The sequence below is a fragment of the Lampetra fluviatilis genome, chromosome 5 (genome assembly GCF_964198595.1).
Source record: "Lampetra fluviatilis chromosome 5, kcLamFluv1.1, whole genome shotgun sequence".
Lineage (NCBI taxonomy): Eukaryota > Metazoa > Chordata > Hyperoartia > Petromyzontiformes > Petromyzontidae > Lampetra > Lampetra fluviatilis.
The window spans coordinates 23203636-23231435 of record NC_136279.1 but is presented as its reverse complement, the minus strand read 5'-3'; the positions used below and the strand labels follow the sequence as shown (position 1 = coordinate 23231435).

The window sequence follows — 27800 nt, the reverse complement described above, 5'->3', positions numbered from 1 at the left end:
GTCGACCTAGCGGAGGCCCAGGACCGCTTCAGATAATCGTCACCGGTGTTGACCGTGAATCAAACCTGGGACGCCAGGTTCATAGCGCAGCGCGCTAACCGCTACGCCACCGCTACCCACTCCCCCGACGCACACACAGACACACAACAACAACCGCCATTCGCCACTAAGTGACGGTGACGTCTCCAGAACGCTTGTGCCAGGCCATGTGCACCTTGAGGCCACGTGAAGTGTCGAACGCCCGCTGGCAGGAGGTCACGGGGCAGACCCAGATTCCACAGGTCGACTGACTGAGATGACCGAGATGACTGGCTGATGCACCACCTGTGCCCCCTACTGTGCCAACTTGCTGTGCTTTAGACACCCGGCGCTCCGCTCGTTGTTGTGAGCGTCGCTCCTTCGCCCTCCGTTGTTGTTGGAGGGCGACTGCCTCCAACCGCCCAGTAGCGTCCTTCACGAGCCTCCTCCACAGAGGCCGATCTTGACACCACTGGTACGTCATCGGCAAGTCCACTCAGCTCCACGTCCTCCTGTACCACATCACTCCATCTCTTCTCTAGCCCGTGCCGTGCCCGTTTAGCCCCCTCGATCCGGCCGAACAAAAACTGCTTGGCCATGCGGTGGCTGGGTATGCGGGCTACATGACCCAGCCAACGCAGCCTTGTCTGCCGGAGGAGCTCACCGATGGGACTTTGTCCACATCTTTCAAGTATTTGTGAGCTCCTCACACAATCCAGCCTGTTTAACCCCAGGATGGATCGTAGGCAGGCCAGCCTAAATGTTTCTAACCGGTGAAGATGTTCCATTAGGGGTGTCCACGTTTCGCAAGCATAGAGAAGGGAGGGAATGACCGTGGCCGAGAAGACCTGAAGCTTCGTGCGGAGTGATAGACCAGGTAGCTTTCACACAGCATTACGCAACCGATGAAAAGATAATGCCACTCGACTGATTCTGAGTGAGACCTCTGCTGTTAAACCAGAGCCGGTCATGAGAACACTGTCCAGGTATGGGAAACTCTCCACTCTCTCCACAACTGCCCCATCACCAATTGGGAGTTGTGGGGGTGGAGTGCCCGGTGGTCCAAAGACCCAGGCAGGTGCTTCGTTTTGGTGGGGCTGATGGTAAGGCCCCACCTCTTAGTGGCACACTCCAGTGTTAGCAGCAGCGCCTCCAACTCCTCCTTTGAGTGAGCCGCAATTACCAGGTCATTGGCATACATAACGTGGTTGAGCAATGGGGAGCCATCCCTTGACTGCACCCGGGCATCGATCAGCCTCCCATTGTATCTGTACCATATGGAAATTCCCCCGGTACAGCTATTGAAGGCTTCACGAACTACGTGGTCAAAATAGATGTTAAATAATGTTGGAGCCAGAGGACATCCCTGTCGCACCCCAAGGTGAACAGGGAATAGCTCCGACTCCCGCCACGTAGTTTTACCTGGGCCTGCTCACCATCATGAAGGTCCTTAATGATCGTGAACAGCGGGTCAGGGACTCCGAAAGCACGATGAATAACCCAGAGCCCAGGCCTACTGATGGTATCATAGGCATTGACCAGGTCAATAAAGCAGAGATGTAAGTCTTGTTGGAATTCCCTACACCTCTGCTGTAGCAGACGGACAGAAAATATGGCATCTGTGCAGGACCGCCCTTTCCTGAAACCACATTGGGGCTCCGCAAGCCTCTCCTCAGCGTGCCTAGCAAGGCGATGTTGAATAATCATTGCCAGGACCTTTCCCGGCACACAGACACACACACAGACACACACACAGACACAGCCCATCCTCATCTTAGCCCCCCCCTCCCCCCGAATTCCTCCCCGCTCCAGCACAGCTCCAGGATCGGCGAAGTTGGCTGCTCTCCGCGTGGTGAATGTAAACAAACACCCCCCCCCCCACGCACACACACCTCAGCAGATCTGTGACCTTAGGCACGAGTATTCACGTTTGTCGTTGAATCGACGTTTTGGCGTTCTACCGTCTCGTTGGCTTTATTTCTGGACGTTTTGTGTGGAGATTTGAAGTTTTCGTTACTGCAGGGACCCATACTCTTTGGTTCTTTCGGTAAAGTCACGTAGGTAGAAAATAAGTCTGAGTGTAACTCCCGCCAGAGGTGTGCCGTGAACGGTTTCTCATACGCTTGAATCGCCACGATGATCGATTTTCATCGATAGTTGACAATAGTGGATACATTTCGATTTAAAGCTTTCGTGACTGCAGGGATTCATCTTCTTGGTTCTTTCGGTAAAGTCACGTAGAAGGGAAGTAATAAAATAATAAAAATAAAACATAATAATAGTGGATACACCCGCGTAAATAACACAATCATTGATTACACAACCCATCGGAAGGGAGACCTCTGTTATTTTATTCGCATTCTGTACGACGCGAATGGCGAGGTGTGAACTCGCTCGCCACGGTGTGCGAGGTGGTCGTGGGCTCGATGCCGACCCTGACTGCTGACACCTGCTGTATATGAGAATAGGTTTTCCCCTTTTTCCTGGCAACAAAACAGGTGTTAAGATGTTAAAACACCAAACTGAAACCTTTTGCAAGGCATCATGTCTGCATTAACCACAATACTTGTGGTCAGAATGCAAACAAAACACGTACTCTGATAATATATGCATTGTCTTTGAAACCGATTGGTCCACATCAGAGGCAGCTTTCTTTTGAGCCTCATCTCAAACGGTGTTTGACCAGAGGACGCCAAAAGGCGTACAGCCCAAAGACAATGCACTATCAGAGTAATGAGAGTTCGGGGTGAGCAGCTACATCATGGGAACTCCTTTGCCAGTGCCAAAATATGAGAATAGGTTTTCCCCTTTTTTCAGTTTGGTGTTTTAACATCATAACACCTGTTTTGTTTCCAGAAAAAAGGGGAAAACCTATTCTCATATTTTGGTACTGGTAAAGGAGTTCCCATGATCTGCTGTATATTTGGAGTTTGCGTCTCTCTCTTTTCCCCCCTTTGTCGCATTGATTTCAAATCGCATTGATTTCAAATCAATGCGACACCACGCCTTTGAGAGTATTTGGGCCGCAAGACATGTCTGCGTGATGACAAGCCACATATTGAGCTGGCATTTCATGATGGCCAGATCACCTCCGAAAAAATTGCTTGTTAACGGCTCGTTGGGGCCTTAAGTGGTAAAATAAAAGCGAATCGGTAATTGTTGGTGCGAATTTCTGCAGGTAAAAACTTAGAATCTGCCAAGGCTTTGCGTGGGTGGGGGGTAATCACTCCTTGGGAGAGACGGTCTTCTACCAGAGGTGTGGACTCGAGTCATGTGACTTGGACTCGAGTCAGACTCGAGTCATGAATTTGATGACTTGCGACTCGACTTGGACTTGCATAACAATGACTTTGTCCCACCTATGAGATGTGGACTCGAGTCATGTGACTTGGACTCGAGTCAGACTCGAGTCATGAATTTGATGACTTGCGACTCGACTTGGACTTGCATAACAATGACTTTGTCCCACCTCTGTCTTCTACTACCTGTGTGAGGGTCTGGGCTGAGAATTTATCTCCTAATTAGATTTTAAAATGGTCATTTAGCCCAGTAAACTCGCTGCCGTATGATTGGAACCATTGGGATAAACGTTGCCTCGGCGTTCTACGTCATCACTGGAAAGGCGAGGTTTCGGGACATTACCATTCCTGATAGCGCTTGACGAGAAGGGCCATCGCCCGAAACGTCGCTTTTCTTCTGTGGCGGCGTGCTGCTTCGGGGTCACGTGGCGGGGTTCACGTTGGGGGTGCAATTTGAACCTCAACGCCTCGCGAGGTCGCGCGCACGAGCTCCGCGGTGACGTCATCGCCTCGGTGTTTACAGCGAAAAACTTCCCCCCCCGTGACGTCACCCGCGAGTTTTTAGTGTTTTAGCCCTCGCGTGACGTCAACCCGCGAGTGTTTTTTTATCCCGCGCGTGGCGTCACCCGCGAGTGTTTTTATTCCGCGCGTGACGTCATCCGCGAGAGTTTTTTTAATAATCCCGCGCGTGACGTCACCCGCGCGGGTGTTTGTTATTCCGCGCGTGACGTCACCGCGAAGTCGCGTCGTGACGCGCGAGCTCCTTAGGCTTCTTCCGCGGCGATCTGCGTCTCGTTGAGGGCCGATGTCGACGATGCGGTGAATTTTAACGCGGACGTCCAATAAACTTTCTCTCGCTCTCTCGCCTTCGTACACTACGGGGCCACCGAGGTCTCCGCGCTCCTTACGTCGAGCAATATCGACGGGCGCGGACTGTAATCATTCGCATGCCTCTTTACACTTTGACGACGGCTAACAAAAGTATTGTATCACAACATCGTCTGCTTCCCACGACGGCCTTCTGGGAGTGCGCGCAGATTCGCCGCTATTCTTTTCTATTTTCCGCAACCACGCTCATGATGCCGTGTTTAATGTTGTTGTTTGTCATCATAACGGGTGTCCATGTACATGGTGTGGTAATACATGGGATGTATCGTGCTGACGAATGTGTTGTTTAGTAGCGTGGCTACTTGGGGGCTTAATAGTTGTACCTCGTAAACACTGCGATCGGGTACTTGATGTACAGGGTGGTCCAGATGTCTTGTAACCCCCAATTTAAGGACCCCTAACAATTATCCCCTTATATTTAATGTCTGTTTTAAATAAACCCTGCTTAAAAAAATATATAGTACCTTTTTAGAAAGTTAGATGGGGGTCAATACATGTGGACGACGCTGTACAGTTGGTGTGCGTTGATTCAGGCTTTGTTGACCCGGTTTGAGCCCTCACTCAGATGCTAATTTTCATTGCCCTCTGTGCTGTTTCAAATGCCGCGCTTTGACGAATCTTTTCATTATCTTCTCAACTGGTGTCCTCCCCCCCGCCCACCAACGCGGAATATTCACATATCTTTGCATTTAAATTCTCCTCAGTGGCTAATTGAATGCTCTTTTATTGGTGAGGTTGTGGTTTTGCAGGGACGATTAACGCATGTAAAGACAGGCCGAGTACGAAGGGAGGTGGCTCGTGACACCAGAGCACAAAGTTACCTGAATACAGGTGGAGCAGAAAACGAAGGCCCAGGTGAGTGTGGCTACTGCAGTTCTTCGTGGCACGGTGTACCAATCTGCATTGCCCAATAGATGTGTACAGCTTGAGCCATTTCAGAGAGGAGAGAAAGCTAAAACGCCTAAAGAGAGAGATACATTTGAGCACATTATCGCTGTACCGTGTTCACCCTCACGACGGAAGCTGCTCAAAGTTGTGACGTTGATTTAAATGTTTGTTTCTAAAGATATTCGTATAACACGAGGTTATTACAGAAGGGACGTTTCATAAAATATGTTTAAAGTGACATCAAAATGAAAAATGTGCGGCCTTTATCAGTTCTGCAGCTTTGTCAAAACTTCCGTTTACACACCTCAATGGTTTAGAATTATGCAGAAAAATAAATGAGATCTTTTAAGATGTATTTTATATTGCAGTCGACAATATTAAGTGTCTATTTTTTTCCCAAAGGCAGTCTGTTCTAGCATAAAACATTGCTTAATGACATTGTTGTTATATGCGAGCAATTCGATTTATGTTGGTAGGGATCTCTAATAAAATCTCAAGGTGAAATTATGCAAACAAGTAGATGGGGTAAACCTGCAAGTGACCTGCTGTTTGTGATTTACTAAACGAAATAGAAGCATTAACAAGTGTGTGGAGAGATTTGAGATTTTTAGTTTGACATACTGTTTCCTAAAGTGTAAAGTTTGTATGATGTGCATTGGAGATTGTAATTCAGTCTCATCAGCAGCAGCAGGTGATGAATGTCAATGGTAGATTTAAAAACAAAAAGCATGAAAAATGAGTGTTTCTCTCCGTCAGATGTGAAGATGCCACAGGCTGTGGTGCTGCTTGGGACATTCTGCGACATCAGTGGAGAGCAGCGGTTGCTCTCACCACTCAAATCCCCGGCGCGTCAACCTACTGCACTGGAGACCACTCGGGGTCAACAACAGCCCAAGTATTCCTCTCCCCAGCTCTCCACCCTGCCCACTGCAAATTTCTGGCCTAAATTACTCGGTGCCAAATCTCCCAGCCCCAAGTTGCCAATTACTGATTCTCGCGGCCTCAAATCGGACAGCCCCCATGGTGGACAAGAAGCAGCAGGCATGCCCAAGGAGACCACTCGTGGGTTGTCTGTGGTTCTGCACAGACTTGAGTTAAATACAGGTAAGGAACTCATTATACGTTGCCCCTTTGCAGTCTGGAAATGTGCTTTGCAGTGCCGTACTGAAAGTGGAATAGTATTGGAATAACATTAATTTCACACTTTTCCTGTGAACTTAAAGTTATCTTAATACGGTGCAGCTAAATGAAATTGCTGCGCTAAAATTGCAGCATTGTTAACATTTTTATGACTGCATGCAACATAGCTGTGTTATGTTGGCAGGGCATGTTTTGATGTAATGTTCAACTAAAACATATCACACTCTTTGCCCTTTATTGTGAAAACTTGACAGCAACCACCTGAAAAAGTGTCCTGAGGCTCTGAGGCTTTCCTAATTAAACAAGCGAATTCACTAATAAATAGTATGAAGTGTTTCTCGTAATTATATATGTTTACATATATTCAACTAATATATGTACATTATTTGGCCGTGCATTAACTTTAAAACAATTAAGTTACATTTAAATCAAATACAAAATATTGGTAACTTATTCTTTTGCTAATGGTACATTAGAAAAACCTGAATTTAAATATTAGTTCCTCACACAATGTGCTCACATATAACAGTTCCTTTTCATTGTTGAAGTGAATGCAGGTTACTGTTTGTACAAGGGCAGCTCAGGAGAAAAACATCCATCCTCTGGAAACCTATGGCAGGGTTTGAATACGAACAAGGCCAGTTTGAAATCGGATGACCATCGTCTGCTGCGTTACTGGGAGAGCAAAGAAGATGACAAGGACTCTGAGTTCAACAGCCTCGTGACTTCTCTCCAGAATGCCAACCTTCGCTCGCTCATGAGCCACGAATCATTTAGGAAACTTCCGACCGCGTGCCAACAACGTCTTCTGTTGCTGCTGCCAGAGCCGGACCGTCAGGTGTGTACAATATTACAACTATTAACGAGTGTTACAAGACTCAAAACTGGCCACTTGCTTGAAAATACCTGATGTGGTATTTCCCATAGCTTGTGACGATTTTTTGGTTGCAAAATATCTCCAGTGGCTGACACGGACGGATATAGTTGGTCTGATCTTAGCATGATGTTGAGAGAGAGAATTCGAAAAATGTTATACATCTGAATTGCCCCCTTCATATTTGATACATTTTGAAGCCAGGATTTTCATTTAAAATCTATTGTCTCGGTGACATAATCAAAGTACACTGTCGTGTGCATGCATCTTGGCTAAATTAGGAAAATGCTAGGCGTCTCGTAATTATACTAGGTATGAAACAGTGATAACTTTAAAATACTTTACGGTGTGTAGAATTTCTTAATTTACCTGGTGATGTTGATGGGGTATTTCATCAGATTGCAAGGTGCATTAATTCTGAATTTTAAATCTTAATATACGCTTCTATTCTTTTACACTGCATATTAATAGACAACTTAATATTTTCACGTCTAAATGTGAAATTGTCAGCAATAAAACAATGCGATATGAAATTCAGAGCAGTGTCAAGAGAACTGGTTACATTTTGTACCTTTTCTCTTTTAAATGTTTATTAGCAAAGCACATTTGTTTTTGTGGTCATTTTGTAAAAGAGCTATTCAGGGTATGTCCAATGCAGGAAGCTACATGGCAATGCCTTATAGCTGCAAGGGATTTCATAATTTCCCTTTATCCCAACATGTTTATGAAATCAAATGTTAGCCCCCTGAAATACAAAACTGCTGCAGTGGTAAGCACTGTTGTATGGTGTAAACCATAAAGCATGCCTTCCCTTAGTTTACACCAGTCCCCCACTGCAGCATTCATGCTAACCAAGGAAGTAAGTCACGCAGCAGCACTCTCCAATGCAACACTGCAATCAATAATGCATACTGCTATGGCTGCAGGCTGTTGATTTCTGCACGCTTCGCACCACCGGTTTGTTTCACAGCTTGTACCTTTTTTTCTTGCTGCCTTCCCGACAGCTTGGGGACGATGGGAGTTTACAGCTCGGCAGTTCTGCTCTATGCAATGAGTTTTTCTCGTATGCGGCACTGGACTGGCAAGAACGTCTGGCAGAGGGTAAGGAAACCGTAATCTCAAGAACTTGAGACGACAACACCTTGCTTCACTATTCATGAGCGGTTGATTTATTCTCTCAAGAAATTCGGTTATCTTTTTGGTGTGACTCAACTGTGACTGTACACCCTAGAATACGATAGTTTTCAAATAACCGTAAGTTGTGCAGTAGAGTTGGCATTCTAGTTCTTTCGGTGAAGTCACGTAGGTATAAAATAAATTAAATAATAGAGTACGACGTTTCGATTGCAACACAAGCAACCGTCATCAGGTAGGACTAAATTTGAGAGAGAGACGAAACACAGACACGGAGACACAGACAGACACACAAGCAGAGAGAGACAACACAGACACACAGACAGACACACAACATAGACACACAGAAACCCAATGCCTCTGTGTCGAGGCCTTAAATAGAGAGAGGGGGGTGGGTTGGGCAAATAGAGAGGTGGGTCTGCTGGAGCAGCTGCTGGAGCAGAGAAATTAGCATGTCAATGAATCCACCCCGAAGCGACCGAGGGAAAGAAGGTGGAATGGCCCTACATTTTGTTTTCTCAAACTTTCTCTCTCTAAAATTTTACCAGGCTATCATTCGTTCTTCTTTCCCTTGGTCGCTTCGGGGTGGATTCATTGACATGCTAATTTCTCTGCTCCAGCAGCTGCCCCAGCAGACCCACCTCGTTCTCTGCCTACCCCGCCCTCTCTTTTAAGGCCTCGACACAGAGGCATTGGGTTTCTGTGTGTCTATGTTGTGTCTCTCTGTTTGTCTCTGTGTTGTGTCTCTCTGCTTGTGTGTCTGTCTGTGTGTCTCCATGTCTGTGTTTTGTCTCTCTCTCAAATTTAGTTCCACCTGATGACGGTTGCTTGTGTTGCAATCGAAACGTCGTTTTCTATTATTTAATTTATTTTCTTTCTACGTGACTTTACCGAAATAACCAAAGAGTAATTCCTGCAGTCACGAAAGCTTCAAATCAAGTTTGGCATTCTAGCTTAGTGTATTTGTAGCGTATATTTGTCTTGTTTGGATAATATTTTCTAACTTGTTCCATCAGAGAGGGTATGTTGTTTACAAGGTATTTTGTATTTTTTCAGTCATTTCATTGATCTCATAATATGTATTTACATATAAATATCTATATCTCAGTCCAAGCTAACTCTGTGACTCCACAATGTATCGTTTTTTTTACTGTAGTCTTGAATAAAAAAAAAATTTTGAGCAGGTAAATTGTCTTGTGAGAAAAAAAAATCTTAATTTGCAGGTTAAATATAGGTTGCTAACAAAATACACAAAATTGCTCCCTCCCTGTTTGTTGTTTTTTTTCCCCATTCTGATAAAAGAGCATTTTAAACTCATGTACTCTTTGGTTTTCTTTTAGTTGCATTATTAAAATATCCTTTTCGTGTTTCTTTGCCTTTGTAATTACTGCATTTGATTTTTACCTGTTCACAGGAGAAGAATCGAATGCGCAGCAGTGCATCAGGAATGGACTGGCGAAGAAGGCGCGCTTGTCTGTACATGAGGCACATGCTCAGGACTCGCTGCACAGAAAGTACGTTTATCTGACCGTTATGGAAACGCTTGTACATCATTGATTGCGTGTAGTAGCGCTGGTGGTCAGTGTTGGGAAAAGGAGAGTAACATGCTTGAATGCATCGATTCATAGATCGGACCTCGCTGTTAAACACAGGAATCGTAGAGTTGTGATTTCCGTTATACCTGAGCAGCTTCAATTGGAATAATTGAGAAACTTTTTAACAAACAAAACATGTTTTTTTATATAAATATAATTATCGGTCGTGGATGTTGGTAGTTGCAGTGTATGCATTGTTGAGCAATGCTTGGTAACAATGTGTTGCAAAAATGTAGTAAATCTTAGAAAGTGGGACATGTTGGAGGAGCATCTATACATTTATAGATTCGTGCAACATAATTTTCACGGGTATTTCACAAGAAAAATTATGCATTTTAAATTGATATGATTATTTGTTGAAAAGGACAAAAAAAATACCTCCAGTTTTTTTTCTCGTGTCTGATTTACAGCGTTGGAGAGTTTGTCGGTGGAGATGCACTATCTACCTCTCGGTGTAAATCAGGTACAAGAGGTGCTTTTTCAGTCGTTAGAGACGAAGTGAAGAAGGTCCTCAGCACCCAGCACAACCGTACAGTTTCTGGAAACTGCAAGGATGCAGTGTTGAGCCTACCACCTTGCACTGTGAGGTTGGAAAATTGTCTGCCACTGAAAGTGGTGGGCAGTGGCAAGTGGCGAAAGGAAATACAGCCAATAAAGAATGGTTGCCTCCACAAAAGGTCCTCCAAAAATGTAAAAAGGAATGAGATGGCACGACTTGTGAAGAGCATGCATATAGACATGTCTCGCTCAGACATGTCTCGCGCACGCACATCTCGCGCACGCACGTCTCGTGCCACAGCAGGTGGTCTCCACATTCCTTTGCAAGTTACTGACAAATCTGAAGAACTTGAGGACTGGAGAGAAAAGCTTGGAGAGAGCTCTTGGTCAGGAATGTGGAAAAACTCAAAATCGCAACGCCCGTTGTCGAAAGAAAAAAGTCCGTTGATGAATAAAAAGGCGTTGAAGGCCGCTGCCAGAAGTTTGTGCGAGGAGGAAAGCTTCACCTTGCCAACGCCCTCTCGGCCAGCAAAGAGGGTGCTGCCTGTGAGGCATCGTGACAAGCGATTGAAGACTGATGCCTGCCTGTCTGTGAGCACCAATGAACCCAAGTCATCTGTTAACATCAGACCTGTCACTGTAAGTAAGCACGCTCCAGCTTTTCTGACTAGTGTATAATTAAATAAGGAGATGAGAAAAAAAAGTGATCGATTCTGTATTCTGTAATTTTACCCTGAAGTTACATTTTGTGTTTAAAAGCCATTTTTAATATGGTTTGCTGTAGAATTGATGTTTTGTATGTTAAAACTTCTCAGTCAATATTTCATAAGGTCTTTGTTGTAATTTAGGTTTTGTGTTGTTTTACACAGTCAATATGAAAAAACACGTTTCCAAAAACAAAACTTTAATACCGCACGATTGTAATATTGCTAAAAGCATACGCAAATATGTTCTCTGTTTCAGGTTACAATTGTTCGCCTCCCTGTTCAAGTTTTTTCTGAAGCATCCACAATTTACAAAGTTAACAAGTTGTCAAATTCCCGAGAAGGTCAAAGTATTGTTCTCTGTGATGAATCGAATACTCGATCCAAAGCAAGTTGTGACTTGAAAATGCAGAAAAATGTCAGGAAGCAACGTAGAAAAAAGTTTACTACAAAATTCACACACAGAAAGCAACGGAGCGCAACCCGATCAGCAGTTCACGTAGATGCATTATTGCACAATGCATTTCCAAAAAAGGGAGGTGAAAATGGACGTATTGTAGCAAAGAAGCATCTGAATGAGAATTTAAACTTCCCCAAGATCACACGTGAGCTGTTGGTGTGCAAGGGAACCGCAGAAAAAGGTTTTGATGAAAGCCCAACGAAAGGCGGCATATCTGACAATGTCGAAGAACAAAGAGTGAAAACGCACAGCGAGCCCATGACCCCGACCCCACTCTCGCAGAGTTCTGCCCTGACACCAAAGCAAGCCGCAAAGTCTGCTCTCCCGCTGCCTCACTCGAAGAGGAACTCCATCGATTGGATGTGTTTGTCTGCAACCTCGCGCAAGCGTCTGTACCCAAATTACCCCCTGCTGGGAGATGAACCGGAGCTCCCTCAGATCAGCCTCCTGCTCTTGCCTTCTGTCAGGCTCGCCCTTGTCAAGGTAAAAGTGGCAATGTAGTCATCGATTCTTCTTAAGAGTCATGTAATTTCATGTTACGATGCTTTTAAATACCTTAAAATATATGGAATATTTGTTTCAATGGTCATATTGCTCGGTTGTTTTTCAATTTTCAGCCTCAAGGTGCATCCACTGCACACACTGCGGATGTTCCAGTGTCTATGGAGTCTAAAAGAATGCACTTGGAGCCTGGGCATCTCGCGAACAGCGGACTGTCAGGCTTTGGCGTGGCTGCGCACACAGCGCCTTGGCGCTCTGAGAACATTCCCTTCCACTTGCCATCTACTCTGCTGCCGACGCCTCCCAATCGTTTACTACACGGCCACCGAGCCAGCTGTAAGAATGTTGAAGGGGACCAGATAGTTTTGCGGGAGATAGCCAATTCGCCATTGCCAGCGAGAAGCCATGCAGACGAGCCAATGCAATAGAGGCAACGATTGCCTGCACGCCTGATGGAAGCCCACGCACCTGCAGATTCTGCCCTCCTGGCGCACCCTCACTCATGCCCCTTGCCTTTACATACATGCAAGAGTGTGCCGGCCGTGCAGTGTGCTAGTAGTGTGGCACTTCCGCAGGTAGTTCTTGAGCGCCTGGCCACAAAGATCTTCTGGAATCTGCAGAGCCTCAGTTGGCTGGCAAGAAGTGTAGAAATTCAGGTGTGTTTGTTGAGGTGCCTTCTCAGAAGAGGTTCAAGGAAGCAATGCTTTTGTAAAGGTCCTACATTGGTGTGATGTGAACCAAAATTAATTTGAGAAATGAGACAAGCCTCTTTAAGTTATATCTTAAATTTAAACCTATTCCTTTGTTTAAAAAAAAAAGCAATTCCCCCCCCCCCATGTATTACAAAGTGTGTGATTGGTGCAATGTCAAGAGATGATGACTCAGTTCGTAAATCTCAGAGTGGTGTGCCCAGTGTCTGACAATATCCCATGGAAGTTATTTTTCACAGGACTTCTGAAACATGCATCGAGTGGCCTTTTACACATTACACAGTAGGTGAGAACTTTACACAGTAGGGTGAGAAGTCTGCTATGAGATGTACATTACCATCAAACCGATATATTTTTGTATTTCTCACAGCTGAAATTTAGCAAGATTTAATGTAGGCAATTTGTGTAGGCGTTGGTAACTGGATTGAAACCATCAACCCTCTCAAAGGTTGCCAGCTCAGTATTTTATCTTCCAAGTCACCGGCCATCTCAGATGTCTTGGACAAGTAAAACAAAGCAAAGGAAGTCCCATGATGTCAAAAAAATTATGAAAAAAGTAACATTTTGTTTAACACGAGTTTCTCTTTCAAGTGTTATTTAAAACCTGTTAATATTAAAGGATAAGTATCCTTCGATTTTATGAACATTGGGTTTACGAAAATTCACGTCAACGCAATTGGCAAATTATGTACACTTTTGATTCACGAAATCGAATTTCCACGTGAACGAACTTTCCCATGGCATCAAACAAGAGCCGCCCGGGCAGCTGTCATCCATCTGCTACAGCGTCCACATCACCTTTCCAGGCATTCCAACATGGACATCTTTTGGCGATTTCCCCAAAAAGGTGAATTGTTGATTTAAAATTCATTTTGATTCAATCTTAAAATTTGTTCATTATTAGTTTTATATTGTAAAAAGTGATATAGGTGTATTTTTATACGTTAGGAGTAGAGTTGGAATGATTGTCCTTAACACGTCCCTAATGTTTTTGTATTAAATTAATGGGAAAGGATTTCTGATTAAGGAAATTGCGTTACAAGTGTTCTTTTTCAAGAACACCGTGTCCCTTTTGTAAACCGGGGAACACCTGTATTGGGACAAAAACCTTAACATGTAAATAAAAGTAACATTTTAAGTCTGTAATATTACATTAAGTTTAAGTAACATGCCTAATGTGTTCATGAGGGCATGATTAAGGAGACGGGAGTGAAACGTCCCACTTCTCTGGCGATGTTTTTGGCAGCTGGAACGTGACAGCTTCCCAAATTGCTATCCAGTCGACATCTGACAGGATGCTTGCACAGCTGTCTATAAGTACAGTTAATGGCCAGTCAAATAATATTTGCTCATGAATTACGGTGCATGGATAAGTGACCACCATACGTCATGGGGTTTGAACGAGTCCTCTAATTTGGAGACGAGAGATTGTTATAGGGCTGCGAGGCTTCGTGATGGGCAGTAGAGGGCAGAGCAGCAAAATCAATTGTTTTATACTTTGACTAGCAGGAAGTACCCGGCGTTGCCCGGGTTTTAAAAATATTTCAAAACTACTCTTAATAATGTAACTGCAGTGCGTACTGACTGGTGGTACCTGCTTTCACTGCAGCAGTACATGCTGACTCTATAGCAGTATTTATGGACTGTATAGCACAAAGTACTCACCTGACAGAGTGGCGTGGTGAGGCCTAGTCCCGTGCAGAGCCTCCGGCCTCGCCTAGATTACCCAGCCGGCCAAGGTGTCACCTTGGCAGGCTGGGGTTGGGCTGCTACCCCTGCCCCCCCCCAGCCACGATCTCCTCGGCCGCTCTGCAGTAAGAAATAATAAATATAACCCGTAAAAACAAAGTTTTTCACTATAAATTCTTTATATGCGTGGCAGCGAACTTAATATAAAGGATTAAAAAATATATTCGCCTGTGAAGGACGCGGGGATCGACCTTTGGCTCGGGAAGCGAGGGCGCTACCAACTGCGCTACTCCGCCACGCCCTCGATGAACGTGCCAATCGCAGCGCTATGAAAACCAAACGGACCAATCGTGTCTCGCAAATCCCTCACATTTCGTCCAATGAAACTGCGTATGGTCCGGCCACACACAGACAGACAGATTTGCGATTTGATATATATAGATGCTCTGAGACGTGTCACCCTCAGACGTGTAACGCTTGCCAGCTTGGCGAAGTGCGGTCAAATAACCATCGCGACTCAAAGGTGTAAGAGGCCGTCCTCGGGAAATGTAGTGTTCACTACATTTGCAGTACAAAACGAAGAACCTAATATATAATGTGCGAAGGTGCTATCTTTGATAGCCAGGTCTCGGAATGTTATTTGACAAGATGTGACTAGTTCAATAAACAATTTGATTCTGCTGCTTGACATTGCTAGATTTGCCACTTCACAATTACATCATTAGGTCACTTTAATATGGCCTAATAATCGCGATGTATATATAAATATTTTTTATCAATTGAATGTATACACTTTTTCAACACGCCATTCAAGAAGCAGTATTTCAATTACAGGCTGGATAGGGTAGGATTATCTGGTATTGATTTTTTTTTGCTTAATCTTTAATTCTTCATGTTGTGGACCATGCTTGTGCTTTACAATTTCTACATTTCAATTTACAAGCGCAGTGAACGTTTAAGGTGACTGTACATGGACAGAGCTGCCAGGTTGTGATGGTTAGCACGAGACAATCCGGAGGGTGTCGGTCCGATTTTATCTCCCGGCACGGCAGCTGAAACGATGAAAGTTTCTCAAATCTTACTACCTCTGTCCGCAGAGCATTGTAGACCGCAGTCAATCGTCAGTTCGCGTGTAATGAAGAGTGGGTGTACGCCCGTCTCTTCCAACACGTTTGTTCAACGTGGAAGAGTAGACCAAATAACCTTTAAGAGTTTGCTCGGCAATGGCGTGATCAACACAATTGACATTTGCATTCCTCTTGCAGTAATACTGTACGTTTCAAAGGTGGCGCCATATCAGCTGTTGATGCATTGGTAAGGGATGCAGGGCAAGGCGGGGGTGGGGGGGACAGCGCGCCACGCAGAGCAATCAGTGGCATTGAGGGTGCTCGTGCAATTGCCGGCGTCACTTCTCTGTTGAGGTTGCGTCTCAGTATGGGGTTTCTCGGCTTTGAATTGCAATTTGCGACATGTTTATATGGGTTTTTTTGTTGCAAATCGTTTGCATTGGCAAGATCCCCCGAGTATGGGATGAATGGAAGTCTGTGTGCGGCATGTCCACGTGTGCATTTGTGTTCACATGGCTCTGCCGTGCTTTGAAAGCGGCCTCGTTACAATCAGTTCTGAAAATTGGCTGTCCTGCCACGCTGCGTGGAAGCCTTTAGTCGGTAAACGTGGACACTTGAAGGGGTTGCAATGCACTTCCCCCAGCTAACTCAGGCTCTCAGTTGCAGCACTCAATGGAGAGTGCTTTATCGATTGGTGTTGTGCATCTATAACCACATGACCGTACGACTTTTATATGTGCAGGAGAGCCCCGGTGAATGGTATTACGATGGTTTGTGTACATCTCTCGTTTGGTGAATAAGACTAAAAGGAAGTTTAAGGTAATAAACACTGTCATAGTCTCAAGGAAAACAAGTTGTAAATCCCTTTTCTTGTACGTGGAGACAATTCCACCCAATAAATGATCAGCTGATCAATCCACTGCTGGACGAAGCCCTCCCCGTGAACTGCCACCTCTCGACTCTTGCGATGCAACGACCAATCCAACACATGTACAATACTGACGGTGTTGGATGGATGGTTGCATCGCGAGGTCGATCACGTATTCACATCCATTACAAGATGTTTACACGTGAAGTCCGTTAATTATTAGTGTTGTGCAACTACTCCCATTTGCCAAAGTCTTTTAATTGTATTTTCCTGTATCGTCTACGTGTATATTGAACTTGTCAAGGAAGGTGTTCATAGCCAATGTGATTCCGAATAGATATTTGGATTTGGCTGCAACATGATCGAACCAAATCTGTGTCGTTAGGAACCCCCCAGCATTGGGCACAGCCATACAAATTGTTAAGTGTACAAGTGTTTAATCTTTCAGGGGGTCCGAGCCAACTGAATTCCTGGATTGTTATAGCTCTTGTGCTGAAGATGTTTTATGCAGTTTCAAATTAAAAGTCATATCTAATCTTGATTTGAAGCTTTCGTGACTGCAGGAATCCATACTCTTTGGTTCTTTCGGTAAAGTCACATAGGTATGAAATAAAATAAATCACGACGTTTCAGGCACATCTGGTGGGAAAGCATGGTCTGCTGCTGAGGCAGACTGTTTAAAAAGATTTGAAATGGGTCATAAAGAAGTGGCCGGGGCTAGTGATATTAATGTGAGAAATTAGCATGTAACTGTAAGATAGGAGAGCGGCCTCCTCGACGAGGGCTAAGTTTGGTTGCTAGGGTATTTCTTCAACTTATAGAGGTGAATCAATTGGCACGTTAAACGCTTGCACTCATGACAATCTATTTGGCTGTGGGGGGGGGGGGTCCCAATGACACAAGATTGAGTCCGATCGTCACATGGCCCAGCCCAAATCAGTTATGAATAATGTGCGTTTTGTTACCTTGTGCAGTATCTTGAGATGTACATGCATGTATATGCTTTGTAAACCAGATTATATATTATCATCCATAAAAATAATATGGTCTGCATTTCGTTAGAGGTGATATGACCAATGACATTAATATATCTAATGTAATACCAGTACTGGTGGTGTGTCAAAATCATGTAGTTGACTTGTAACTTGAATGAGTACATCTTAAAGTAGCATTGGTGTTCCTGCATAGCATAGCAGCATTATTCCACGTTGTGTGTTTGTCCAGCAGGCCTGTGTGCTTGGTGGACACATTGGTTGATGGGTGCACTGTGAACACAAATCACATCCTCTTACATAGTACTTGCGTGTAAGGAATATACATTTAAATAGGCTATTCTGCAGTATGCAGAAAACACATTTATAAAGCCATACAGTGTATATATATGCGTTGTGAAAATCTATGCAGAATTAGATGAATAAAGTGCCAAAATATATAGGTATTGTGGTAAAGAAGTACATTTCCATGGGAGTCTGGACACTTATTTTTGGCTTTTAAGATGTAAACACCATGCATTTATCCATAGGCAAAGCAATGAGGATGCATGCACCACTCTCTGTGAAATGGTGTTCAACATGCAGCCATTTGAACGTTGAATATTAAGGATATTTCACACAAAATAACTGAATGGCATGGGTCTTGCACTGACGTAGCTTGACCCGATTCTCAATAGCCTTATCACACCTGTGCCTGGTATGCCGGACAAAAGATGTTTATTCAAATTTCATTTAGGTTTACACCAAGGAAAAAGCAACCGCGGTACAATGTACAAAAATTTATATTGAACATCTATCAAATGCACTAGTATCTGTAGGCGAACCACTATGATTGCGTGTGCGCAATACATCCCAGCACAGCTTGCAAATATACAAAAAAATCCAAACATCCAACAACCATTATCATACACACCGCCGACGTATGTGATTCAAAACAGTCATGTAACCTTCGTTTAAATACTTAATAGAATGCAAATAAATTTAGCAAAGCAATCGGGCTCTGCGGTAGTATAGCAATGGAAATATTCTTTTTTTTCACTTGTAAAACAAATTAAACGCACACACAGTCCATATATAAACAATAAGCGTCTGGCGGGGCACATGCTTTGGGTCACTCGCAGTCTAAAGAGTTGGACAGTTACCAGCTTTTTACTTAAACACATTGCACAAGAGTAACGTTGATACAAATAAAACCTTGCATGATCGCAGCTCGTTTTCTATCGAAAGACAGTATTGTAGTTTGGATTATTTTTAAGACTAACTCAAGGACTCTCTAGCACTTACATTGGCTGCCATTTTGCAGAATAGAAGCAAATTGGTAATGAAGTGAAATGCAATTTGAATGCCACGCTGTGCGCACTAACGTTAGAATGATGTTGAGACTTTGTGTTTTTGTTCCAATATTGCCGCAGTAGGCAGACCAAAGTTGTGGTTTTGGTTGTATGGACCAGATACTCATTCTTCTGCATGTTTAAAAATCTCCCCAGTATTTGCATGTACAGGTTATGAGAACCGGCATGGTAATGAAGTCCAACTTTTGACGTGTACATATTTACGTACTCACTGTTAAATACAGCTTTCTTGCAAAATCTTGTGCTTTCAATGAAGGCTTAGTTCCATGAACAGTTGGTGTCCCTAAGTTAAATATTGGTCCTCTGGGTAAAAGGTTACTGATGGCCACGTTGTAACGCGAGTCAGAACTCTGTGTTGATACTTCGATTTGGTCATGCCTGGGAGCCCTTGGGGGGGGGGGAAGTCTGGGCATGAACTCCATAACACTCCTCCATTCTACCTGGCAATGTTACTTGAGACATTGCCAGCTGTAATGCAAGAGATATTAGGTCCACTTGCTTTCAATTGTCGGGTTTTGTTCCGTAGCACTGGTGTGGATATATTTCAAATGCCCTTTTTTGGGCGTGAGGTGGCAGTTTTAATGTGGCCTCAGGGCTGTGACCCATCGTGTGTTTTACAAGCCAAGTCTTTCACATCCCCAAATCGAGAAATAAATAAAATAAAACCCTTCGATATTAATATATATTTATCAAATATACATAAGGCTGTCATGTACAAAGTCACACATTTAAGGGCATTAAAAGCAATACAGTGCCACATTCACCATGAAAATGAAACACAACGTGGGGAGTCTTGTATGCAAAATCGACCATGCTGTTACACTGCTGTCCAACACTGGTTCGACCTGGGAGGCTTTGTTGAACCTTTGGGATGTACGGTACGGTACTCTATATCCCTGTTTTGGAATCATTAAACGTCACAGCCATTTCATCGCAGCCTGCGCATTGTACAAAAACTTCGTTCCACTTTTTTTTTTACAATGGGTATATTTAAAGTGTTTTTATATCATACAAAAGCCAACGATTTTCTTTCAGTAAACTTATAGATACCAAGGGCTAATATTGTCGCCCACGCTTTTTTTCCTTCCCCTCTTCAAATCTGTACACGCTATAATTGTAAACTTATAACATTGTAAAGCAGCAACGACTTCTCAAGGGGGACATTCTTGTTGTTGTTGCGAAGCAGGTACTCTGTGAACACAGCACGCATTCGGGTTGCGATGGCTTCACGCACCGTAGCGCGTAGAACAACTCTCAATACGGAACTCGGGGGGCTTTCTGAGTGGCTTGTGCCTAGCTCCGTTCATCACTACAAGCGTTGCCGTGCCTGGTTATCCCCGTCTTGTTCCCTCAACTCCTCGCCATCGCTTAGCTTTCTCCTGTTGTATACGGATTAGCACCTTGGCCCTTTTTCTTGGTGGCACTGCCTTGCTGACGTATGTCCCCATGACGTTAAAACTACTGTAATATTGCACATGCACTAGTTTGGTTGCCTTCAGCTTAAATAGAGCCGCACAGAATCCGCGTGTAGACCTGCAATGGTATAGTTTTGATTGTGCACTGCGGAAATATTTTTCTTCATTTTATGCAACCCCCTTTTAACCTCTCCGATATGTAACACATCTTTGAGCGAACAGCAGCATGACAGTGCGATGTTAGAACATATTCACAGTCGCGTGAAAGTTTGGGGAGCCCCTTGGTTTTTTTTGTTGTTGTTGTAAAGCCTTGGTCCTTTTTGCTGGCAAAGGGGAGAAACGTAATTCGGATAAAACCTTGGTGCGTTACAAGCCTGGGCCGCTGCTGCCCCCGCGGTTTGCACGCAGGCAATTTGTAAGACGAGTTTAAATTTGTTGATTTTTTTTTAATGGAATGATTGTCCAACCTATTGCACAGAGGACTGTGTGTTTGATACGCAGTCAATCCTGACCCCCATTTCCCCCCTCTTGCAGGAAAACGCTCCAACCATTCAATAGTTATGCTGACAAAGCCTGCTCGGGGCTTGGTGCAAGCGACGAGTCCGTAATCCCCTCTGCTTCCAGTCCGTAGCACTGTCCACATAATGAAGTGCTGCCTTACTATTCGATGAAGCGTTCACAAAATGTCGTTGAAAATTAGCAAATTTTAAGAAAATATTGTGATTCTATTGTGTATTTCTCAGGCAAGTAGGTTTTTTTTCTTCATAGTGGCTGTTTTTTTTTGTAATCAGCGCGTCCCCCCCCTCCCCCCGTCTTGGCGAGTGTCCCAATTTAGCGTGGTTGTGATTGTCTAAGAAGATCTACAGTTGTAACGAGTCGCTGCGGGGGGAGGGGGGGTGGTGGAAAATGCTGCACGTACGCCGCAACTTGTGCTCGAGGCAGGCGTGACCGTGGTGCCGTGTCAAATAGCAGGCCGAGGGCTTCGTGCGGAGATTCCAGGTTTGTTGGCAGTATTTCCGACGCTTTCCAAGCAGTTCTCAATTTTTGTATAGCACTTTTAATTACGCACGCTTTCAAATGCCATCTTGGTTTTTTTTTTCCACAGCTTGTTGGCTTGGATGGATGGCTGGCTTTCTTTGAATGGAAGGTATAAATAGAGGACCCATTTACCAAACTGGTAATCCATAAAGAATGTTTTCTTTTTTTTTGCATTGATTACATTAATCACTTTGAACATTATGACAAAATAAAAATGTTCAAGTCATTGGGCCATTTTATTTTAAGATGTTTTCTTCTATGCAGCTGTAAACCATACACTCAGAATTCAGTTCTAACAAATCCATTTTGAATCAGGCTGATGAGTTGCATGGGAATTTTGACAGGCAAATGGCACAGGCATTGTGAAGTTGATTTATGGATTGATGGATGAATGTCAAATGGATTTGTAGTCGGATGAATTGATCACGGAATTATAAGATTGATTAGGAGGATGCATCATTAGTTGTAACATCTGATAGATGGATTGTCACGTGAATCAATTGTTGATGAACATTGGTTTCATGTTGGCGAGGTGAACATTCAACAGGCGCATGGGCACATCGGATGAGCAGATGGACATTTGCACTGAGCATAATCAAGGGACAAATCCCCGTGATGATGATGTTCATGATGATGATAATGATCATCATTAACATGATGACGTGTCGCCAGTGTGACTAATTGCCATGCAGTAGCTCATTGCCGTAGCGTTATTGGCACAGGCCCCCGTGCGTAGAATGAAATGGCCGCCTCCTGTCCAAATTCCCTCCTCTACGTAACTTCGCGCTTTGGGGGGAGGCCCGGGCTGGCCCAGTTGATCGACGTCGCAGTTGCACCGCCTGCGCACTCTGGAGCTACGCCCGCCAGGATGGGCGGACATCGGAATGACTCGCCCCGCGGCGATGGATTGGGGGGGAGGGGCGATGGCGCCCGCTCAGTTGTGCTGCAGGATGAGATGCTCGAGCTCGTCGGCCGACCGGAGCAGGAAGGCGGCGGACTCGCGGTACCCCGAGATGAGCTGGCGCACGGCGCCGATCTCCGTGGGGCTGAGCTGCGCGGGGCACCCGCCGGCCCCCCCGCCGGCCCCCCCTCCGGCCCCCCCGCCGCTCGCCTTGCAGCACGTGGGCCCCGCCCCTCCGGCCTGCACCTGGCCCGGGGGGCTGGGGCTGCTGCTGCCCGAGCTGCTGTTACTGCCGCTGGTGTTGCTGCAGGTGCTGGGGGGTTTCTTCATGCTGAGGTCGGTGGGGCCTGTTTCGACGGGAGGAGGAGGAGCAGCAGCAGCAGGGGGATGGCGTGGTAGGAGAAGGGGTTTCGCAGATACACGGGCACGCGGGTTAGGGCAGGGTACCACTGGTGGCCCATGTGGCCCCACAAATGCTCTTGGGAGTGGCCCATCGAGACGTGAGAGATGCAGGTCGGTGAGATGAAATCGAAATAAAGAGCTGGAAATGAGGGCTGTAGACCAGGGGCTGCACTCTATTGATGAGCCCTGATGACATCACGACCCCTCATGACATCATAACGTCTACGCGTGACGCCCGTCGACACGCTCAATGCGTCATTCGCCAGAAAATATAGTTAAAGAGAACGGCTTGCTTGGAGAATTTGTATACGTGGTGAAAGCAACTGTCATGATTTTGAGGTCGTGATATTATTGAAGGATGGATATTTTTTGGTCTCGTTTAATCACTCGTTTACGCGGCCTCTAGTGGCGTAGCAAGCGTCAAGTGAACTCGTACGTCGGTTTGTGAATCAAAAACAAATTATTCCTATCCGCACATTTCGGCGCTCGTAACGTAAAGGTACGAATCAATTTTATTTGATGATTGAGCCATCAATCCGCCCCTCGTGTCTGGGAAACATCCTACTCTGGGTCTGTGCATGGGGTTTCTGAATGAATGACTCTGTTGGTAGTTATTGTGCACACACCGCCAGCGCAGCCTCACCAAATAAGAAAAATTTGAATGAATGGCGCTGTCCAGCTGGGAGGTAGGGGGAAGCACGCAAGGTGAGGAACTTCTGTATCTCGCATCGCAAAGCCACGGGGCTTGAAGGTGGTTTAGCACTGTCCACTGTGCCCTATCGATCACGCGGCACATGAGCCGCGCGTTGACGGAATATCGCGGCCACTGAAGCGTCGGCATAACTACTACATTGTCAGGATAATTGAGGGCGTTAATTGTCGACACGTGTCCGAATGCGCTGGGTGCGTGAGTGGGGGATGTGGGCGATGGTGATGAACGGTGGCTCGCTGCCGCGTAAGCGCACAGACGCGACGCACTGATGCCTTCATCCAGCAGTGGATTGACAAAAAGGTCTGCACCTGTAATATGGATAGTGAGGTGAGTGCAGTAAGGGTTTTGGTGAAGGTCGGCAACAATGGGGGCGGTCGTGGTTGAGGGTTATGGTGGCTGGTCTGTGACGATGGGGGTGGAATGTGCTTGTGAGACACAGCACGTGTGGAGTATCGGTGGGGCACGCGATGATTGACACTGGCCCGCACGGCGGTGCTTCTGAGCGCCACACTGTGGAGGCGGCGGCGGCGGCAGAGGCGGAGGCCTCACCGTTGCTGATGTTGGCGAGGTGCAGGGCGGGTGGCGGGGGCGGTGCTGGGGGGTTGTGGTGAGCGGACAGCGCCGGGTGCTGAATCCCCCCGCCCAGCCCGCCGAAGCCGTGGTGAGCGTAGCGCATGCTCCCGTTGACGTACGGCGGCGCGTCCCCCGCAAAAGCCAGCGGCATCGGGGCGGGCGGCGGGGGCGGCGGGAACGAAGGGGGCGGCTGCTGCTGCTGCAGGTGCTGGTGCTGATGCGAGGTTCGCACGAGGTCGTGGGGCAAATGCGCCGGCCTTTCCAGAGGCATGGGCTCGTCCTGTGGACGACAGCGGAATGGTTTAGCGAAGGAGTAAGTTAATAATAAACGTGTGCGAGAACGACCCTCGGCGTTTAACCACTGAGAGCGTCCAACTGGCAATCGGTGTCGCACGTGCTCCCAAACACCGGGATTAAGCGTCGTGATCGGCCGACGCGGGATAGGGGACCAGGAGCTATGCTCACACGCTCCTCCAGGGAACGCATTGGGCAAGATTTTTCTGTGGCGTGTCGAACACGCCAATTAATCAAAGACACTTTAATTAGTTGTGAACATAAACCATGTACATGCGATTGCAGTTCACGCGCACTTCTTGACAAAGTGCTAGACTTTGTGAAGTATTATTCCATGTTGATGCATTTGCGTTTGTTATTTTTTTTATGATCAATATCTACGAAGTTTGCAAGAGCAAGGAGGTAACTAGACATTCCAGTGATTGGTATTCATTGGACCACGAAGTTACCGTGAACACAAACATCTTCGGTCAGTAAAGGCATTCGATATTTAAGCAATTATAATGCATTTTACCTTATCCCTCTCCCTTTGTAACACATATCCCTTTGATATAATAGAGACGTTTTATTCTGAATGGGACCTCATCTGGCTTAACAACAAATGGTCTGTCTCATTTGTCATTAACTTTTGATACCAATTATTTTTTCCCCAAGAACATCAACTAATTCTCATTCACAAACAAAAAAAGCAACAACTACATTATATACGGCGGCCTCTTCCAAAGGCCAATGTGGAAGAGTAGACCAACATATCCTCCGGAGGGGCTCTCCAGAGCGCCCTCTTTTGAAGGCATTTTGCGCCAGGAGTATCGTGAGCGAGTAATTGCGGGGCTGCGCGTTTATCCCGCCCTCCATAAAGGAAGGGGATCAGCAGACGGCCACTAACGTGCATCTTAATTGTGCTGCTACAATAGAAGCACGTGATTTCATTGACACATCGTCAAGTAAACCTCCTGCCCTCAATAGCGGAGCACTCCCCCACCGCCATTGCCAATGTCAATTCAGGCCGTGGGATTGGAAATCACTCGCAAATTTGCCGGGGCCAGAGGAGCCACCTCCGGGGTGCCGCTCGTGCGGGTCCCACGCTCCGGGCGAGTCGAATGGAGTGTGTCAGTGGCCGTGCCTTCTGCTCCATCTGCATGAACGACGGAACGGCGATGACCGCCGCAGCCCTCCCCCCCCACCAGTCACTCCGGCGATTCGAGCGGCAGTTTTGGTTTTGCGCGACGCATAAACAACAACGAAACATCCTTGCATGGACGTGTGGGGCCAGGGGAGCGGAGGGAAGGAGGGCGCGATTCCACGGAGGCTGCGCCGAAGCACCGGGTGGGACCCGAGACGTCATGCAGAGAGAAGACGCAGGGCGCGCGTGGGAGTTGTGGGGACGGTGGCGGCGGTGGTTTTGGCCGGGTGTGGATCGCGCGTGCGTGGGTGTGAGCTTGCCGAGGATGGGCGGGCGCAGGGGGGCAGGGGAATGGATGGTAGAGGGCGCTGCGCTGGGAAGGAGAGGGTGGGAGGAGGGGGGGCTTTTCTTGAGCCTGTGCACCGTGGGGTCGCTCGTTCGCTCCCGTAGCTGCCGGGCTCGCTGGTGAAGGCTTCGCTGTCATTAAATCGATTTCGCGGCCCCGGCGCTTTGCTTCCGAGAACACGCGGCGAGCAAACCAAATGCATGATCGTGTTGTATTATTATTATTCTTTTGGACGTGGTGGGTGTCGGGGGAGCGGGTGGCTTTTTGTACGTCTTTTTCCTTCGCAGGAATGTCTTCACTTTGCCACCCGCTTTGCATTTTTGCTTCACGACTCTCGCCCGCACTCGCTCACTCGCCCGCACTCGCTCACTCGCGCTCACTCGGTCACTCGCTCACTCGCCCGCGCTCGCTCTCCCGCTCACTCGCTCACTCGCCCGCGCTCGCTCTCTCGCTCACTCGCCCGCGCTCGCTCGCTCACTCGCTTACTCGCGCTCCCTCGCCCGCACTCGCTCACTCGCCCGCACTCGCTCACTCGCCCGCACTCGCTCACTCGCCCGCACTCGCTCACTCGCTCACTCGCCCGCGCTCGCTCTCTCGCTCACTCGCTTACTCACGCTCACTCGCCCGCGCTCGCTCTCTCGCTCACTCGCTTACTCACGCTCACTCGCCCGCACTCGCTCTCTCGCGCTCCATCGCCCGCACTCGCTCACTCGCCCGCACTCGCCCGCACTCGATCACTCGCTCACTCGCCCGCGCTCGCTCTCTCGCTCACTCGCTTACTCGCGCTCACTCGCCCGCACTCGCTCTCTCGCGCTCTCTCACGGTCCCTCACCCACACTCGCTCTCTCGCTCACTCACCCGCACTCGCTCACTCGCCCGCACTCGCTCACTCGCCCACGCTCGCTCTCTCGCTCACTCGCTTACTCGCGCTCACTCGCCCGCACTCGCTCTCTCGCGCTCCCTCGCGCTCCCTCGCCCGCACTCGGTCACTCGCCCGCACTCGCTCTCTCGCTCACTCGCCTGCACTCGCTCTCTCGCCCGCACTCGCTCACTCGCCCACGCTCGCTCTCTCGCTCACTCGCTTACTCGCGCTCACTCGCCCGCACTCGCTCTCTCGTGCTCCCTCGCCCGCACTTGGTCACTCGCCCGCACTCGCTCACTCGTGCTCACTCGCCCGCACTCGCGCTCACTCGCGCTCACTCGCCCGCACTCTCGCTCACTCGCGCTCACTCGCCCGCTCGCTCGCCCGCACTCGCTCACTCGCGCTCGCCCGCACTCACTCACTCGCCCACGCTCGCTCACTCGCCCGCGCTCGCTCACTCGCTCACTCGCGCTCGCCCGCACTCGCTCACTTGCCCACGCTCGCTCACTCGCCCGCGCTCGCTCACTCGCCCACGTTCGCCGGCGCTCGCTCACTCGCCCTCTCGCGCTCCCTCGCCCGCACTCGCCCTCTCGCGCTCACTCGCCCTCTCGCCCTCGCTCGCCCGCGCTGCCGTGGCCGGGGTTTTAAGCCGAGTGAACGGCCCGTGGGGCACTCGGCTCATGAGCCGGGGATTTACGGATTCATGGAAACGTTTTCCACCAAAAAAAAACCCACGTGGAGGCAGCGGCCGAAGAGAGCGGGCAGAAATAAAAAAAAACGAGTTAAACTATATACACACACAAGAAAGAAATCAAACGGGAAGAATAAGTGTGTTTGGGACCGCAAGCGCTGAGCAAAGAAATAAATAATAAATGCTGTTGGGGCGGTAGCGGCGTGGGGTGGGTGGATTTGGGGGGAGCCGAAGCATCGAGGGATGGAGCAGGGCTGGGCAGGCGGGAGGTAAAAACAGACGGACAGGCAGCGTCCGCATTCAGCATGAATTATACACGAGCTCATTAGAGCTCCCCACCGAGGCTCAGCGATTCCGCGGGCTTGACGGCCGTTAATCAGCCAGTCTGGGGTGTCTGCGCGTTCGTGCTTCTGTGTTTGGGGCTACGCAGCGAGGGGGGGGGGGATGGAGGGGGGGGCGACTGCCTTGGGGCGAGGGCCATCCTACGCACGCTGCTGGGCTGCTGTCACCACGGAAACGGTTTCTGCGGAGACGCGAGCTCCCCCTCGTCCCCTTCCCTGCTCGGGTCCAGGGCTCTCTGCTCGCACGCCCGACCCCCCCGAGCCCCGAGCGCTCCTTTCCCGCGGCCGTGAGCAGCACCTGGCTGTCCCCAGCTGTCCCGACCGCCCGGCCGCCCACGCTACATTCCCGCACACACTTCACCCCCACACCCCCCCACCCCCCCCAGTCGCTACTCCCGCATGCCAAGCCGCCGTCAATTAAAACG

General features: G+C 47.5%; 1 protein-coding gene and 1 long non-coding RNA gene across 4 annotated transcripts in view; one reads left to right on the top strand and one right to left on the bottom strand.

Annotated features, from left to right (window-relative positions):
- The first annotated feature begins 4094 nt into the window (after positions 1–4094).
- Positions 4095–17521, top strand: LOC144932773 (uncharacterized). Of its 2 annotated transcripts, none has more exons than XR_013636939.1 (9): positions 4095–4136; positions 4955–5060; positions 5850–6197; positions 6782–7071; positions 8112–8208; positions 9656–9755; positions 10247–10973; positions 11298–11981; positions 12116–17521. It is a non-coding gene; the product is annotated as an uncharacterized LOC144932773 (long non-coding RNA). The 2 variants fall into 2 exon arrangements; XR_013636940.1 differs by lacking the exon at positions 4095–4136 and adding an exon at positions 4165–4208.
- Positions 17522–21469: 3948 nt separating this feature from the next.
- The window catches only part of LOC144932772 (nucleolar protein 4-like), a 141692-nt gene continuing 135361 nt past the window's right edge, over positions 21470–27800 (bottom strand). For both annotated transcript variants that reach the window (XM_078857215.1, XM_078857217.1), the window contains exons 10-11: positions 23695–23998; positions 21470–22378 (exon numbers count right to left, since the gene is read on the bottom strand). In XM_078857215.1, coding sequence (XP_078713341.1) covers positions 22065–22378; positions 23695–23998 — 618 coding nt within the window. In that variant the 3' untranslated portion in view covers positions 21470–22064. The remainder of the gene's footprint in view (positions 22379–23694; positions 23999–27800) is intronic.